The sequence below is a fragment of the Lissotriton vulgaris genome, chromosome 2_1 (genome assembly GCF_964263255.1).
Source record: "Lissotriton vulgaris chromosome 2_1, aLisVul1.2, whole genome shotgun sequence".
Classification (NCBI taxonomy): Eukaryota; Metazoa; Chordata; class Amphibia; order Caudata; family Salamandridae; genus Lissotriton; species Lissotriton vulgaris.
In genome coordinates, this window is record NC_141687.1 from 402,481,288 (window position 1) to 402,499,671 (window position 18,384).

An 18,384-nucleotide genomic window follows, 5' to 3' on the forward strand; every position below is an offset into this window, starting at 1 on the left:
TATGTGCCTTTTTTAGTAGTTATGCATATGCATTCCACAGTCTTTTCTCTACAACTACTTCATTGTCAGGTCAAAGATAAGGCACATTATTGAATTGGTTGTTTCGCTTTTATTGCTTGACAGAAAAACTGCTGGTGGCACAGATGATAAGTTACCGGGAAGGGGTGGCAGTGACAGGAGAGAGGCAGTAACAGGTGACAGATTGGCAACGACATGAGAGACAGAGTTGTGATGGCAGGAGATAGAGTGCCAGTGATTGGTGTGGGCAGAGATAGGAAAAGGAGTGCACCTGTGTCAGTGCACATCATTTTAAGCTTGGAGTATGAATCCTGTTTTATGCAAATTAAAGCTTATTAGAATAAGAGACTGTGCATCATTGCATATCGTTGCCCGTGCACTGCATTCTCACATGAGGTGTGGTGGTAGTGGCTGCCAGGTTCTCTCTTGGTTTCTCCTCTGCTGTACTGTGCTCTGCATGGAATGCCTCCCCAAGCCATGCTAATGTGTAAAGTAGGGGTATACAGGATGGCATGTAGGTAGGGGTTCATGGCAGGAGCCATGGGCATAGCAGAAGGTAAACTTCCATTGCTACCATCCTAGTTGTGCCAGTTTTGTGTTTGTGAGTAATGTTGCCCTGCCCCTGTATTCATTCTATTGATACTATGTAAGGAAAACTTGGAAAGTTGCTACATGTAGTATCCCTGATCTGTGTGCAAGGGAAGTTTGCGGTGTTCCTGAAATTGCTATATTAGCTACGTGTGACCGATGGAAGGGTGGCGTTTTGTAGGTGGTTGACCTATACTGTGAGGGATGGTTTTCTGGACTGGCTAGGTGCTGGCTTGGACGTATTACTACATTGATTGGATATCTGCAGCTTGGGCCTCTTATCTTAGGATAAGTACAGCTAGTCTGTCATTTTCTTCATACAAGAGGTGTCCCCTTAAAATATGGGACAGAGTATTTGGAAAGGATTTAAGGACCATGTAATGTGATTGACAATAAGGGTAGTTGGTCACATGGCTCTTTCTAATTGACAGTAAGGGTAGTTGGTCACATGGCTCTTTCTAATTGACAGTAAGGGTAGTTGGTCACATGGCTCTTTCTAATATTTGCTATGCACTTGCTTGTTACACACTATCAATGTTCAGTTATTATGTTGGCTAAGGATTGAGTTCGTTAATGCATTGCTGAGAAATCCTGACTTGTGGTAACTCTGAGCATTCCTAAAACTCTTGTTTACTAATTGATTTGTTATTGTTTACTTCTGACCCAGTCATACATTTTCTGTGTAAAGGAATCTTGTTAGTCACTGTGTGCATTAGAGATGTAAGAAAAACCTTTTCAGTCAATTTCGAATAAATGGATTGTGCTACCTGGAGGACCACCGTACAGTAGCAGACAATGCTACCCCATTGAGTTTAACCACAAGTGTTATTTTTTGAGTGTCCTTGTCCTACTGTCTCTCAGCGCTCTAAGATAATGTACCCATTGTTGTGAAAGAAAAAAGTGGCAATGCTGCTGAAAGGTAGAGGAAAGCGGGTTGCCACGTATATGTACTCACATTTGTGAGGAAAATGTCACTCATAAATCTGGTGCACGATGTTGAGAAGCTGTTTCTCTTTTCCCTTAACCTGAGAAGGAAGAATACTAAACAACTAGGAATAAAAGATCCACCTTAGAGCTAACCTTCTCATGTTTTTGGTTTTTCATTGATTTAGATTTTTCCATCGAGCACTTAAACTCTCTTATCCTTTTGATTTCTTTTCAGCATCAGGTACTGACTACTGCAGCTTTTCAGCTACTTAAGACCTTTTATCTGATAGAGACATCTAGCCGCAGATCCCTTACCTTTGAACTTCCAGTCGTCAGGCTGGATCAGGAAGATTTTGGTAGCAGTACCCCCGCACATCGGTAGATGGCGTCGTGGACTTTGCGTCTGCCGTAGTCGTGACATCCTCATTGTCAATATTACTCCACTCCAGCGCACTGACATCAGTTCTTTTCTTTCCGTACCAACCAGCGCAGATCCATCGAAGAGAACTACCCCCTGTCATTTTTTGACAGACTTTTTTAGACTTTTTGTCGACTTATTTTTGTGTGTAGGATGTCTAATATGAAGACCTCGGAGTTCAAACCGCGCAGTGCCTGTCACCGCGCCATGTCGGTCACAGACCCCCATTTAGTGTGTCTCTGCTCGTGCTCCGATTGCTGAGGCATGGCGTTGAAGGCTTTGAGGAAGCGGTCCCTCAAGCGGCCCAGTTTCTGGCATCTTGGAGGTCACCTCATCGATCTCGATCCGGGTCCAGGCCGCCAAGAAGGTTCGAGCACCGCTCCGGTAAATCGAAGTCCTCTTCGTTGAAGTCGTCAAAGTCAGGTAAGAGGCACTACTAAAAACACAAAACGTTGAAGCGTGCTTCGACTTTGCCTGCCCGTCTTGCGACAAGGCGGAGTACCTTTGACATTCGAGGCCCTGCTCCACGGAGCAGATGTCTGGGTCAGCTCTGCGTTTCCCTGCCTTCCCGGGTCCGGGAGCGACCCCCGCCCAACCTAAGTAGTCTTATGATGCCATGTGCGCAATATTGGGGCAGGGCCAACCCTGCCGGCGTGCCTTTAGGCCCCGCAGGCTCAGGTGATGGGGAGAAACCTGGAATTCCACGCCTTCGTTTCCGGCCCCAGCACCACAGCCCCAAACTGGACCCATTCCCGGGTCAGGACTGGCACCAGTCACACCTCCATAGTGACCTTTCCCGGTGCCGCGTCCACCGCCAAGATTGTCTCTGTCGCTGGCACCCACCAGCGGCGCCGCACCATTCCTCATTCCTCATTCCTGACGACACAGACCCGGTATGTTGTCCCCCGATGCCGAGACCAGAGCCGTGCAGCTCCTTGCCGTTTAACCTGCCCTATTCTGAGGGACTATGAATGGATGAGGAGGTTTGAGAGGGGAGCAGGATCCCTTAGAAATCCTGCAACCACAACACATGGACTGGTATGAGGAACTGGGTGATGCCAGTGGTCTGGACACCTCCCCAGATTCTAGCAACGGAGGAGAGGGCATTATTTTCTGTGGTGGTGCTTAGGGCTGTGTGGGTCTTGGACTTGCAGCTTCCTACTGTGGCGGTCAAGACTAATGTCTTGATAGAGGTCCTGCAGCCTGGTGTCTCCGGCTCGCAACCCCTGCTGCCTTTCAATGAGGCCTTAACGGACGTCCTCTGGGCACCTGGTCCAAGCCCTGCACATGGGCTTCAGCGAATAGGACGATTGACTGCCGCCATTGCCCTGTACCGGGCGATCCAGTTTTTCTCAACGTCCATCCCACCACCCGATAAAGCTTGGTGGTTTAAGCTTCGACTTCCCGTGGCGCGTTCCCTTCCGCACCATTGACAGGGAATCCAAAAGACTGGAAAGCTTTATTATTTTTCAATATGGGACAATCAATGCCTCCAGTGTACAATCGGCTGACGTAGGATCACCTTGCTCTCCTCCACGAGGAAGTCAAAACTCTCTTGTCCAAGGGAGCTATAGAGAGGATTCCTGGGCCAAAAATAGGCTGTGGTTGTTATTCCCGCTCGTTTCTGGTTCCAAAGAAGGATGGAGGCCTTCTTCCTATCCTTGACCTCAGAGCCCTCAACTACTTCCTCAAAAAGGAGAAGTTCATAATGCTCACCCTACCTCAAGTCCTGTCTACCCTGGACCTGAAATAGACTGGATGGCAGCACTGGACTTGCAGGATCAAGTCACACCTGACTCCCTCCCAGATGCTACCTTTAATTGGAGCGGTTCTGGACACGGTGCAGTTTTGAGGCTATCCTCCTGAGAGGCGAATCCAGGATATTCAATCTATGATACCGATGTTTCAGCCTCCATCGTGGATTTCAGTGAGAATGATGACTGAGGCTTTTGGGCCTCATGGCCTCCTGCATCCTGAGAAGTGTGGCTCACTGGTTAGAGCGGCAGACTCTGAAGCAGAGATCAGGCCCGGGACCAGGGTTCAAGTCCCGATGCGGCAGGGTTTTGGGCTCAATGTCCGCGGACTCGATAATTCTCGCCTTGGCGCTACTGTTGGGGAAGCTGTGCGCTTTACAAAATACACTACATTTACACTTACATTTACATCCTACTTGTGGACCATGCCAGATGGCACATGGGGCTATTCGGTGGGAACTGAAGTTCCAATGGGAGCAACATGGGGGAATCTCACCAACCCAGTCCAGATCTCGGAGGGCACTGCGAACGACCTGCAGTGGTGGCTATGAAACTGCAAATCGATTAAGGGCACATCCCCCTCCCTTCACCATCCAGACCTCACAATAGTGACGGATGCGTCACTTCTGGGATGGGTCGGCCATCTGGGAGAGGTGGAGATCAGAGGACTCTGTTCTTCGGTAGAGGCCCGGGTCCATATAAACCTGTTGGAGCTTTGGGCTATCCGGTTGGCACTAAAAGCCTTCTTGCTATCCATCAAGGGAAGGCCAGTTCAGGTGTTCACGGACAACATGACCGCCATTTGGTGCTGCAACAAGCAGGGCGGGGTGAGGTCACAGAGACTGTGTCAGGCTTTGCGCCTCTAGCCCCCGAGCGAAGAACAAAGCCTCGATATTAAGGATAAAAAAAGAAAAATGAAAAATTTCAGTGAAGGCATCACTCTCACAACACCCTTCATGGAAGACCCACTTCAGTGCAGGGCACCAAATACAATTTAGGAAAATCCGTAGGCTTCATAAAGACAAATAACGTGTCCTACAAGAGCATACCTTGCCCTGAAGAAGACCTTCCACCCATATCATACCTAGGTCCAATCCAGAAGGTCGAAACGCGTCGGCACATTTCAAACTGAGGCCAATGCTCATCACGATCAATTGATGGAAGCAAAAAAAGCACCAAACGCTTAAGCACAACTAAGGTTGCTTAGATAGGAATCAATAATTTAACACTCTGACCTCTATAGGACCTTACACCACCATAAAAGTGGTTGAGGACACAAGGGTAACAGGTCCCGGTGTTAAATTCCAGTAGGACATACACGGACTCATACATGTAATAATACCCAAAACTGCCTAGGTTGAATGTGTACAATGTAGAGAGTCACGTCTCAGGATCCATGTAATGTCTATTTGTAAAATGTACTGCCTTTCTTTTTTTTCAACCATTGTATTGTGCATTTTTGTTTGCAACGTTATGAAACAACAAATGTATTGTGTCATCTGTAAATATGTATGTATGTTACTGTTATTTTGAAATGTAAAAAACATAAGAGAAATCACCCAAAAAACGGTCAAAGATAAATACCTGCCATGAGGTAACAACCTGGTGCATAAGTATTTATTCGACATAATCCGTTGGGTTTTCACATTTCAAGTAAGGCTAGGGAAACGTTAGTATTTCCAAAAACAAGTTAATCAGGGTAAGGATCGTTCCATAGGGGAACAAAAGTAGAGAGACTCTTTCAGCTCTCTATAAATGAAATAAGTATGATCCATGGTCTGGGAGGTATTGTTTTTTAGTGATTTTGCGGATCACAAGTGGCGCCTCCATCCGGAGGTAGCAGAAGGACTCTTTCAGCAGTGGGGAGATCCTTGGCTAGATCTGTTTTCCTCCAAAGAGAATGTGCATTGTCAGCAGTTTTGTACGCTGGCGTTTCCAAGGCGGATCTTGCTCAGCAGTGCGAGTGAAGTTCAGGCCTCCTGTTCACCTTTCGGCCCATACCACTCCTGCCAGAGTGCTCAAGAATATCAGGAGGGACAAGGCACAAGTCATTCTTGTGGCTCCGGACTAGGCACGGAAAGTCTGGTATCCCAAGCTTTTGGCAATGAGCATCGATCCTCTGGACAGACTGCCCCTTTGGGGGGGATCTTCTGAGCCAGCAGAAGGGGAAGGTTCTTCATCCCAAACCTGTCCACCCTCCGCCTCCTTGTGTGGAGATTGAGCGGTGACAGTTGACAGCTTTCGACCTTCCTCATGAAGACTGAGAGATTATTCTGGCAGCCAGGAATCCCTCTTCGAAGTCTTTATACACGCCTGCTGATAGAGCAAGTTTTGTAAATATTGTACAGAGCTGTCTGTGGACCCCCTTTCTGCCTCCCTGTTAAACATTCTCTTGTTTATTCTTTCTTTGGCCCAACAGGGCTCTGCTCTGGGCACCCTGAAAGGTTACCTGGCAGCCCTTTCTTCATTTCTTCTCTTTACAAATCCCCTCTGGTGCAGAGATTTGTGAAGGGATTACCCCACTTGTTCTCCCGCTTCCCCTTTGCCACAGTGGGACCTTAATTTGCTCCTCACCTTTCTGATGTGTTCACCGTTTGAGCCGCTGCACAACTGCCCTCTACATTTGCTCACTATAAAAACAGTTTTAGTGGCTATAACCTCTGCCAGGAAGGTGAGCGAATTGCAGGCACTGTCATCACAGCCTCCGTACCTGACAGTCTTTCCGGATAAAGTAGTGCTCCACACAGGGGCATCTTTTTTGCCTAAGGTGGTAACACCCTTTCACATGAAACAGTCGGTTACTCTGCCCATTTTTTAATCCCCCCGCACTCTTCCAAGGAAGAAAGTGGTTATCGTTCTACCTCAATTGAACCAAAGAGTTCCGGGTGACTGACCAACTCTTTATAGGGTATGTGGGTGCAAAGAAGGGGTTGCTGTCCAAAAGAGGACTATATCCTTCTGGGTTATCCTCTGTATCAAAATCTGTTATGCCTTAGCAAAGAAGGATTCTCCTGAAAGGCTTAGAGCCCATTCCACCAGGGCAAAAGTGGCAACCACGGCTCTTCAGCATGGTGTCCCCATATCGGATATCTACCAAGCAGCCACGTGGTCCTCTCTGCACATGGTTGGAAAACACTATTGTCTGGAATCCCAGGTTCGCAGGGAGGGCCTATTTAGCCACTCTGTCTTGCAGGTTTTCCTAGTCTCTTTCCCCGTGGAGAGTATTGCTTGGGTATCTGTTCAAAGGTAAGGAATCTGCCACTAGATGTCTCTATTAGATGGACAAGATACTTACTTGTGGTAACGCCTTATCTGCTAGAGACGTGATCAAGCCTCAGATTCCTTACCAACCCACCCATGCTCCCCGCACTGCAGAATCGTTTTTCGTGTTGGGGCTCTTTCCCCAGTGCACTCGAACACCCCAAAGAGAAACAATAGGGGACAGAGGGGGACTTCCCATCCCAGCACCCCTGACAGTTCGCGGGTCACCTTGGTCCATTATTGAAGTATAGCTGTACATGACCATACTATGTAGTAGAAATCTATAGGGTCGCCTCTGCATCGAGGGCATGTGGGAGTGGGGCGAAGGCCAACTCGGCACAGGTTGGCTGGGGAGAGGTATGCCAAATAGAGGTAATAGGAATGAACAAGTCAGAGACTCGAGGAGGTGGTAAGTTCTTGGGGGAGCCATTAGTGCGTCCAACCAGACCTCGTCCTCTACGGGTCCCATCCAATTCTCCCAACGGGTTCTGAGGTGGTTAGGTGCACCAGGGGAGTTGATGACAAGAGTATGATAGATCTGGGATTTTCCGCCACAGCGTAGACTGCCCATACGTAACTTGGCTTCCAGGAGGCTAAACTCCGGGAGTGTATAAGTTGGCAGGGGATGCGCTTTCGGTTGGAGGTTTAGTATCCTTTGATACTAGGAGATCGCTTAATATACACATGTTGAGTCTCACCCTAATTGTATTTGACTTTGGTTTTCAACAATGTTTTGCAGTAATACATCCTAGTTCTTAATTTCACTTTGCATTACTGTTGCAGTGGTTAACAGAACAGTGTGGTTTATTATCATTTTCTTAATGCAGTAGGGATTTTCTCTTTGCAGGAAGTCGAGCCGTAGTGATGGAGTGCCAGTATGGTCCCAGGAGAAAAGGAGCTCTGCCCAAAAAAGCAGCGAAGCAACAAAGTGCACCTGGTCAGAAATATAAAGCCACTTGTCCCGCACGGTAAGCAGCAAATAAACTTTGAAGAAATGTAAGAATCTTTGTAAACTCTGTTTTTAGTAAATTTATTTATTGTTTGATTAGTTTGATCTAGACCCAATGGACATCAAAACAGCGTATAAAGGAAAGCAATGGAAAAAGGGATAAATAATTCTACACATCAATGTAGGTACATAAGAAAATATTATTTAAATAGGCACATAGATATGTATGAATATATGATCAGTGTCAGGTGCAAAGTGGAAACTGGGGGGTAATACACATTATTTATTTATTTATTGTAAACTGACACCTGGAAGTTACCTGGTGCTAAGATGCTAAAAGAAGAAGCAAGAAAATACCACCTATGATTAACAAACTAGGGGCCAGATGTAGGTAGCCCTTTACCGATCGGAATCGGCCGAAAATACCGATTTTCGTCCGTTTCCGATCGGTAAAGGGCTATGGAGATGTAGGGGCACATATTCGGTAATTTTACCAAATCGTTATTATTACCGAATCGGTAATAAGTACCGATTCGGTAATAATTACCGAATCGGTAATATTTACCGATTCGGTCATATTTACAGATTCGGTAAAATTACCGAAAATGCTATGTGGGTAGCCAATTTTCCATTGGCACATGGCTTACAGAATCGGTATTTTACCATGGAATACAAATCCATGGTAAAATACCGATTCCTGTGTACATGCACATCTGTGCATGTACACATGTGCCATGTGACAGACAGACGTGCCCTTAGGGCATGTCTGTGTGCCACATTGCACACATGCCCGTTTTGGGGGTGCTAGAGGGTGTCAAAGTGACACCCCCTGCACCCTTGACAAATTCGGTATTTACCGATTCGGTAAATACCGAATCGGTATTTGAATTGAATCCTATGGGCTTCAAGGCCCATAGGATTCTATAGCAAATACCGATTCGGTATTTACCGAATCGGTGAATACCGAATTTTTAAGGATTCGGTAACATATCCAGATGTTGGGACCTACATCCCATTTACCGATTTTGAAATACCGAATCGGTAAAATTCGGTATTTCAAAATCGGTAAATGGGATTTACCTACATCTGGCCCTAGGTGATTCTGTTATGCTCTGACGCTCAGTGGTAATAGGTTCCAAAGCTTAGGGGCCAACTGGAGAAAGAGCGACTACCCATTCGACTCTTCTTTACTCAGGGGATAGTGATTAACAGAGCGAAGGGAAAGATATGATATATAGGGGATTACAATTTTTTAAACCAGATTTTTGTTTCAGGGCCATAAAAGATATTGTAGGTGATGCAGATAGTTGAACTGTATTTGTTGTTCATGGGTAGCAGAAGTAGATGACGTCAAGCATTCATAATTCGATTAAACATTTGCTGTTTGAAGACCATACGGATGACTACGTTTTGGAATGCTGAGACCTTGTTGTGGCCTTTGCCGTAGTGAGACCTCGTTCCCCAGCATACAGTTTGCTTACCAAGAGGAAGAGCTCACCACGCGACAATGCTATTAAAACGATTTTAAATCCTATCACGCCGGCCGCACCTGGGCGCATCTCCAGGCAAAGAACTGGCACTCCCTCTTGGCTTCTTCAACTGGCATTTCCTTTCTACACCTTCTCAACCTGAGCATGGGTAAGCGTAAATTAAACTTGGCCCGAGGATGGCAAGCGGCCACGTAATAGCCAAAACATCATAACACTTTGAACCTCAGCACAGGGGCTATCACATAAGAAATCAGCTTGGTTCAGGTGGAACTTGGCCTAGGTGCCCAGACAGAGGTAGCTGGAGGTATTAAATCTTAGGCAGTAAATACTGCAATATCGAATGCTGCGACTCGTTCTAATGCATGCTCCCCCATTCCTATTTGCACGCAGGCTTTGCCTGTAGCTGACTCCCTCAATCATCCTTGTTCCTCTGCGTGGAAGCCTTCCTCATATGGTTCTATGCCAGCCCATATGGTCTGGGCTAGGAAAAAACACCTTGTTAGAAGTCGGAGCCATTTCCACCCCCATTTGCTGCCTATGGTTGTATATTATCCAAGGACTATTTTTAAGAGTTTTTGGAAAGACTTATGGAAGGACTTATGGAGAAAATGTTGCTGAAATTTGAAAATTGGAAACCCTGGTTGTTTCCACCCCTTTTCTTCAATTTAGACTCTCCAAGATAGAGGATGCCATTGTTGAGCTTGAGGAGATCTCAATACCTTCACAGGTTAATGTAACGGCCTTGGGGTCCCCTTGGTTAGCGTTACTGGTACAGAGTTTGTGAATTTAATTGGTAGCAGGGAGAGGTCTTTATCTTTACTTGCCTCCCCGCCCCCTCCCCCCCTCACCCCCTCCCCCAGAAGGAGCCTCTTTGTTGCCCTTTCTCATGCCCCAAGTCAGCGCAACTGTCTGGGGATTTGTACGATATGAGCTCTATACCCTTTAACCCTGTGCAGTCTTGTTTACCGTAGGCCACTCGTGATTCATTAACTTTGAGGGGAGGTCCTAACTATCTCCTGTTGTACCGAGGTATCTAATAAAAGATTTGTTTTCTTCCGGGCCATCTGATCTGGTGCCCTATGTCTAAGCTTACCTCCTGCTGCTATTCCCTATGTTATCATCATGGCCAATGTTTCCCCATTGGGTTCTAATAACATGAAAGATTATGTGTCTGAAGAATAAGGTGGTTCATTGGTTAAATGAACATTTGGGGTTTGACAGATTTTTGTTTAAGTATATTATAATGGCAAGGTGGGTCACATGGATAGGTTTGCAACCTAAACTTTTTCTAGGGGTGGTCAACTTTGACAATCTTCATGCTGTTGGCTATTTGTTGTCACAGTTTGCAGCCAGATATAGGCAAGCTGTGGGAATTTGCCTTCTTCCCTTAGGTTATTTTTATAAGCCACAGTTCTCTTGTCCTCCTCACCGGGGGCCCAGTGTGGATCATGTTTCACCTCCTGTGTTTTTTTCCAATGTGAGTTCGAGGCCTGACCAGTAAAATAGTTTGCCAGTTTCCGATAGATGTGCTCCCTTAAGTACCATGACGGATATTGACTGACTTTCATCTCACTTCCCTGAGACTATGCTTGCTCAAGACCGAAACTGATTGGTGGTTGAGTCTCCCTACTGTTATTCCGCTTTTGAGTTGGAATGTTGGAGGCCATTCTAACAAAATTGGTAGTGAGCATTTTTTTTCCCTATTACATTAATTTAAAATTATTTGTTAACGGGAAACGTGGAATACTGACACCAATTTTCACCTAGATTGTTATACCTCACATGTTGTCCCGACTACTCCTCCTTCTCATGGGTGGGCTAAAGGGGGCCTCCTTATCTAGGTGTGTTGTCCTTAGGTTGCTCCATTAAAGTGTTTCCTACCAGATCTCCCAATATAGTTGCTTTCCTGCTGACATTTTCCAAACTTCCATCTATTTTGTCGATTCATTTTTAAAATCCATTTCTGCAGACAGGTAGGTAAGGCCAAGGACAGGTTTTAAAAAGCTTCTTGGATGGTTTATCCAAACCCCGACTAGGAAATCATTTTACTACTCTAACTTGAGATTTTAACTTGCATCCTTGTTTTCAAGGATGCTTGTCGCAACATTCTGTGGGTTGGGATCCCTCCCCGGAGGTCATTCATTTTTTTACATTCTCCCAGGGGAGATTTTATGAATATTTTATTGCCCGAGTATAACCTAGTTTCTATTTCCATTGTATTGACTGACCCTAAACTTGTTGCAGTCATTCGTACCATTATTGGGCAAGCCGCCGCTAGTGTTATTGATTATATTTTTATTTCTTAACCCATGGTTCATTTGCTGTTGATTTCTGAGATGGTCTGGTGCAGCAAAATCAAGTATTAATGACATATTGTATTCGCCATTCCAGTCATTAACCAGTGTACATATAGTTCTCCAGTGTTTCCCTCACACAGCCATTTAGCTCACACCCCAGAGGTTGAGCGGCACAATCGTGGAGAAAGGTCCGTTCTGGTGGATGCCACATGAATCAGCGACATCCTGTTGTCTGGAAGATGGCAAGGCCGCTTTTCGGACCACACATTCCCCCCCTACGTTTGCAGTGTTATAACAGTTCCAACCAAACTTCGTCCCCAACCCCGAACAAACCCCTCCCCCTCGCCCAACTCCCCTATCCCCCCTCCGTCCCACCTCCTCACCCCCCTCCTCCCCATCTCCCCCCTTCCCCCCTCCTCCCTACCCCCACCCCCCAGGCGTGTCAAGAGTACCACTAATGCGAGTTCGCATACCACTCTACTAACCCTGGTCCGAGGCAGACCGTCAGGAGTAATCAACTAAGACTGATAGTCATCACGTAGGAAGCAGGGAAACAAGGGGTGGAGGTCAGGCCACCACCATCTCAGGCGGCTTCTCCGCCGGAGCAGGGCTATGTGCGGGGGTGTCGTCATCATCTAGGTCCAAGAGTTGGAGGTCGAGGACCAACTGCTCCCACGCCCTGGCCCTCTCCAGAGCCGCGTCATTGCTCGCCCTGAGTGCAGCCTGCATGCGGAGCTCCCCCTCACAACGGGCCCATTTTTGTAGCTCGACCTTCCATCTCTCTACAGTGGGGCCCCTACTTGACTTCCATTGGGATGTTATGGCACGCTTCGCTAAGAGTAGGCCTAGGTCCAGAAACTTGCTAGTGATTTTGTTCTTTGACGTGTGTGGGAACCAGTGTAGGATGCAGTGTGCCATTTTAAATTGCAAGTCCCTCTCCGTGATCTCCCCCAGAGTATCCACCACCTCCCGCCAAAAGGAACACAACTGCGGGCAGGACCAGAACATGTGCTGGAAGTCAGCCACGTCCGCCGGGCATCGTGGGCATGTTGCCGGGTGGGTCGGGAAATATGTATGTAATTTGTCAGGGGTCAGGTAGGCCCTGTGCAGGACGTAGAAGTGCACCAGCTGGAACCTAGCGTTGCACGTCCCGTTCCGGGCCCGTTCCACTATGCTAGACCATGCCTCCTCAGGAATCTCCGTCGCCAAGTCCGCCTCCCATCTCGCCTTCAGAGATAACAGTGGGGTGATAGTCTCCGAGACCATGCGTCTATATAGGCACGTGACAGCCTTGACCGTCCCCGCCATCATCACTACGTATTGGCAGCCCAGCGAACGCGGCGGTTCTGACATGCCCGTTCTCCAGTGCTTGCGGATCGCCGTCGTCCGCGCCGCGTGGAGGAGGAAGTCCCCCCCCGCCAGTTCAAAGCGGTCTCGCAAGAGGTCGAAAGGCAGCAGCACTCCGTTCTCGTATAGGTCCCCCATGGACTCCAACCCCTGCTGCCCCCAGCTCTCAAGTCGGCGCCACGAGCCCCCATGCGGGAGTGCCCCGCACAGCTTCAGCAGGATCTCAGATGCATACGGGACTGTAATGTGGCCCCTCTGTCGATATCTGTTCCAGCATTTCTGCGCCGTCGCGAATTCCTGGGTGAGGTGGAACTCTCCCATTGGAAGTTCCAAGACATGTAGGAGCCGTCGTATATTAAGTGCCGTGTTGCGGGTCGGGATAAACCCGGATTGGTCCGCGTGGATCAGTGTGGACATATGAGGAAGTAAGCGCGTCGCTAGGATTTTACTTAAGATCTTGTAGTCCAGATTGAGCATGGACAGTGGCCGATACGCCGCCCTGTCCCACGGCTGTTTGCCCGGTTTCAATAGCGGGACGATGAGCGCCTCACCAGTGGTCGCCGGCAGGCTGCCCAGCCGCTTTGCAAGGAGATCAGTGTAGGTGAGATAGAATTCCGTAGGGAGCTCGTCGGAGCCCGGCGTCTTATTTCTCACCATGCTCTTGATGGCGACTCTCACCTCCCTCTCCTCAATTTTGCCCCCGAGCAGCTTTGCGTCTTCTTCCGCCAGCTCCGGCAAGTCTAGTCCCTCCAGGAAGCCCCGGAATGCGTCATCCAACAGCAGGACCCTGCTACGGTAGAGCTCTGTGTAGTAATCACTGAAAATCTCATTAATCCCCCGCTGGTCAAACCGTGCCGCACCCGTGTGGTCTCTGAGCTCGAGGATGACCGAGCTCCGGCGTGCCGGATTGGCCAGCCAGGCCAAGAGGGCTCCTGTCTTATCACGCTCCGAGTGTGCTCGGGTGAGATAGGTTTTGTAGTCGAAGCACCGTAGGCACTCCACCGTCGCCGCCACAAGCTCGCGCGCCTCCAGTAGGGCCTCATGGGTGTCTGGACGCTCAGGCCTCGCTTTCTCCAGAACCCGGAGTTTCTCGTCCTCCCCTATGATGTCTGCCAGCAGGGTCTTACACCCGAAGCCGTCGCAATGCATTGCCCCCGCACTACTGACTTAAAGGCGTCCCACTCAATTGTGGCTGAGCCCTCGGTGCCCGTATTGACCTGAAAGTACTCCTCTATATGTGAGGCTATCGTGGTGCGGAAGGGCTGATCATCCAGCGCCTCCGGGCGCAGCTTCCAGGCAAGGCCTCGGGGGCGGCACTGCGACCAGCGCAGTTGCATAAGTAGCGGGTTATGATCGGAGATTGTGCGTGTGAGATACTCACTGTGGCACACCTCCGCATGCACGTCTTGGGAACACAGGAAGGCATCTATGCGGACGTGCAGGTCATGAAGGGCGGAAAAGAACGAGTAGTCCCTATCTGATGGATGGCCAGCTCTCCACGAGTCAACCAGACCCCATTGGGATTGCCAAGCGGAACGCGCAGGCGCCAGTCTGCCAGCCGGTGCATTTGGTAGGGGGGGTGCGATCTGTCCAGCGCAGTGTCAGTAACGCTATTAAAGTCCCCTCCGAGGAGCAAGGGTTCTACCAAGAAAGGGGCCAGCTTGTTGGACAGCAAAGAGAGAAAGGCCAATTGGTCCACATTCGGGCATAGATACAACCCAATGTCAGGTCCCTCCCATCTAGTTTGCCTCGCACCATAACGTACCTCCCCTCTGGATCAATTAATTGCTGTGTGCATTGGAATGGAACTCCCGCCCGTATCCAGATAGCCACCCCCCTAGCATACGCAGAGTAGCCAGTATGATAGACTTGCCCCCTCCACCTTTTTTGCAGTGCTTTCCCCTCCTTAGCTAACAGATGTGTTTCCTGGAGGAAGGCGAATTGAATGCCCCGTCTAACCAGATAGGAGTGGATCTTGTGGCGTCTGTGCATAGTGTGCATCCCTCTTACGTTCCACGTGAGACATTTGTATCCTAGGTCGGGTCCCATTGTAGTCCCTATCATGCTTCATACATCCTCGCAGTGACCCCCCTGACACACCCAGGTCCCCTCCTCAGTCCCCCCCAACCAAACCAAGAAAACCCCCCAACTCCCACTCCCCAGGACAGACAACCAACGTGGAATCCCCATCCAAACTCTAGTAAAGCGAGTGTATCTCATCAGAAGAGGGCTAGGGTGGCCAGTACGCCGACCCAGACAGGCCCGAAGCGACCCGCTCCAACCCCCTCCCCCCTGGGACCTGCAGGAGGCTCCCCCCCACGGCTCGACCCCCTCCGCACTTCAGTGATAAGTCTCAGGAGTTATGTTCAGCACAGCGTTCAGCCTCTGGAGGCAGCCTCATCTCCCAGCCCAGTACCGCGTAAACGTGTCCAGTACCGCCCAGGCCGCATCAGCTAAGGATTCCGTCCGCCGTTTGAGGAGTCACCACCGGCAGGTCCGCCTCCGAAAGATCCTGTACACTACTGGAGCCAGGGCTGAGCACTATTCTTTGATTGCTCCGATGCACTACTGGAAGGGCTGGCGTCTCCCTGGCTGATGGCCACCACCGCCAGCACCGCCTTAGCTCTTTCCTGCTGCCATCCTGACGGGGATCCAGACCTCCTCGTCGGCGTCGTTTCTGCAGAGCGCCTCCCAGGCGAGGTCGTCAGGGGGGCATCCGTGTCTGGCTCCCCCCTAGTGTCCAGTCAGCTCCAGGTCTCCTGCGGCGTGAGAAAAAAGTGAGTGTGATCCCCAGCAATGACCCTCAGTCGGGCCGGGAACAACATAGCATATGACAGCTGCAAAGACCTCAATTTCCGCTTGACCGCCGTGAAAGAGTCCCGCTGTCTTTGTACATCTCTCGTGAAGTGTGGGAAAACCATGACCTTGCTGTTGTCAATCCGCAGGTCCGGCAGGTTCCTGGCCCTCTGGAGAATATAGTCCCGGTCTCTGAAGTGTAGGAGGCGCATCACTATCGGGCGCGGCGGACCACCAGGCTTGGGCGGTCGCGCTGGGACTCTGTGGGCGCGCTCTAGGGCAAAGAATGGGGACAGTCCTTCTGGAGCCACCTCAGACCGCAGCCATCCCTCCAAGTAGGAGACCACATCCTGGCCCTCCACTTTTTCTGGCACTCCCACGAGGCGAAGGTTATTACGCCTAGAGCGCCCTTCGCTGTCCTCGGCTCTGAGCTCCAGTACTCGGACCTTCTGCACCACTGCCGCCAGCGATGTCCTCAGTGTAGCCACGTCACCAGGCAAGTCTTTCAGGGTCACCTCCGAGGTCGCCACTCGCTCCTTCAGCTTCCTGTGGTCGTCCTTCAGGAGGGACACTTCCGAGGCGATGGTGTCCATGCGCTTTTCAATAGCTTCCCGCGACGCTACAATCGCCTGCATAATGTCACTCAATGAGGGATCTCGCGGGCACGTCGAGCCCCCCGAGCCAGTTGCCGGCGCGTCCTCCTCCACGAGATGGCCCGGGTCATCCAGTTTCAGTGCGTCGAAGCCCTTCTTCCTGCCTCCTCGCACCATGTTGCCGAGTGCCAAGATCGGTGTGCGACTGTTGTGGCCCCCAGTGAACTAAGGCACCTCAGTCCTCTGCTCCGGCGTCGTCGCAGGCACTCAGCACCTCCGCGCCTCTCCTCTTCTCATCTGGCAGCGCACCAGCCCATCCGCTACCCCAGGGCGCAGGACCCCACTTCACCAGGCTAGGGAGGGTCAACTCGGGGGCTCCCCTCCAGTCGCGGGGCGAGTTCCTCCCTCTCCGGGACGCTGCAGGCTTTTCTGTTCTGCACCTCCGGGTGCGAGGCCTAGGGCGCCCAGCAGTTCGTCGCCTCTGGGCCAGGGGCTGGCTATCGCCGCAGGCAGCCCTGGCACCCCCCCGACGCCTCTGTGTGCCCTCCTCGCTCAAGTCCGCTCACCACCGACCTGTGGTGACGGCAGGCGTCTGCTCTCCAGTTGCGAGGTAGCCCCCCCTCTCAGCGGGGCCTAGGGCTCGATTGTCGTCAGGATCGCAGGACAGCCCCCGGTGCACGGGCAGCGCCAACTTGGGGTCAGGCGGCCTGCTGTGGTCTCGCCCTCCAAACCCGGCAACGCCTTGAAGCCTGCAATGCCCTCCACCTACCCCGGCGTCGGGGGGCCACTGCCACGATGTGGGCAATGTTTCCCGCTTTCTCCTGGATTCTCCGGCTCCACCAGCGCCCCACCGTCAGGCCGTGCAGTCATGGGCAGCAGCCGCCATTTTGGTCGCTCGCCATTCTGGGTGTCCCACCTCGGGGCCTCTCACCTCTGGTCCGCTGATGTTTGCGCCGGTCCTCACAGGGCGCGGGGCATCGGGGTCTCCGCCACAGTGGCAAGGCGGAACCACCATTCAGCCCGGTTTCACCTCCGATAGAGCCCGGTCCGGCCTCGTCACAATGGGGCCGCCATCTTGAGGTCAGGCAGCTTGCTGCTGCATCGGCCGCCGAGCTTCACAGACGCCGCTTCTTTGGGTGAAGCCCTCTGCTTCCCCCAGCACCGGGGGGCTCCCACTGCAGCGCGGGCGATCGTTACTGCTTTCCTGTGCTCCCCGCCGCCTGCAGGATCCCGTTGTCAGGCGCAGCGGACAGGGACCGCGGCCGCCATTTTGGGCGCCTGTGACTCCGGGCGCTCCTCGGTGTGCAAAAGGGCTCGTTACTGGCAGCTACGGGGACTCCAGGGCTGCCAAAGTTATCCCCAGTGCTCTCCAGACCCTCCCATATGTGTCTGGGGGTCCAAGGTCCGAGCCAGGGGTCAGGATATACTGCGGAGCGAGGCGGGAGCGGAGGAGCTCCGGAGTCCCGCTTCCAGTTACATCGGCGCCTAAGCCACGCCCCCATGGTCTGTTGCCCTATGAGTGATCATAATCCCCTCACAACTTTTTCTTTGTTGGGATGTGGGGAGCGCTCCCTCTAAGCATTATTCCTTCGAAAATTTTGTTTCTAGTCCCCAGAGCCAGTGTCTTAAGTGGAAGAATGTTATTCCGGACACCTTCCTTTTAAACTTGTTTAAAAGTTTCTACTGTGAGATAGAGTTGTGTCTGAGTAGCGACTCTTCTGATTTGGATATTCTGAGCGAACTTTCTATCATATTAAGCTCCTTCTGACTTCCAAATCAGGTCCTAGGGCTCCTAAATAATCTAAATGGTTTGATGCAAGGTGTTCTAAGGTGCATCATTTATTGCTGGAAGCCTTGAAGTCAGTACCTAAAGATCGTTTGAGAGTTGCTTTCTGTCATTCTCCGTATAGAAGAGTATTAAAGGAAACTAAACAAGCCTTGCGGAA

The 18,384-nt window shown here is 50.5% G+C and overlaps 1 protein-coding gene across 1 annotated transcript in view; it reads left to right on the forward strand.

The window, feature by feature from the left end:
• The window catches only part of CARF (calcium responsive transcription factor), a 367,392-nt gene that overhangs the window by 171,044 nt on the left and 177,964 nt on the right, over positions 1 to 18,384 (forward strand). The window contains exon 8 of the mRNA XM_086955271.1: positions 7,814 to 7,934. Within this exon, the coding sequence (XP_086811397.1) occupies positions 7,814 to 7,934 (121 nt within the window). The remainder of the gene's footprint in view (positions 1 to 7,813; positions 7,935 to 18,384) is intronic.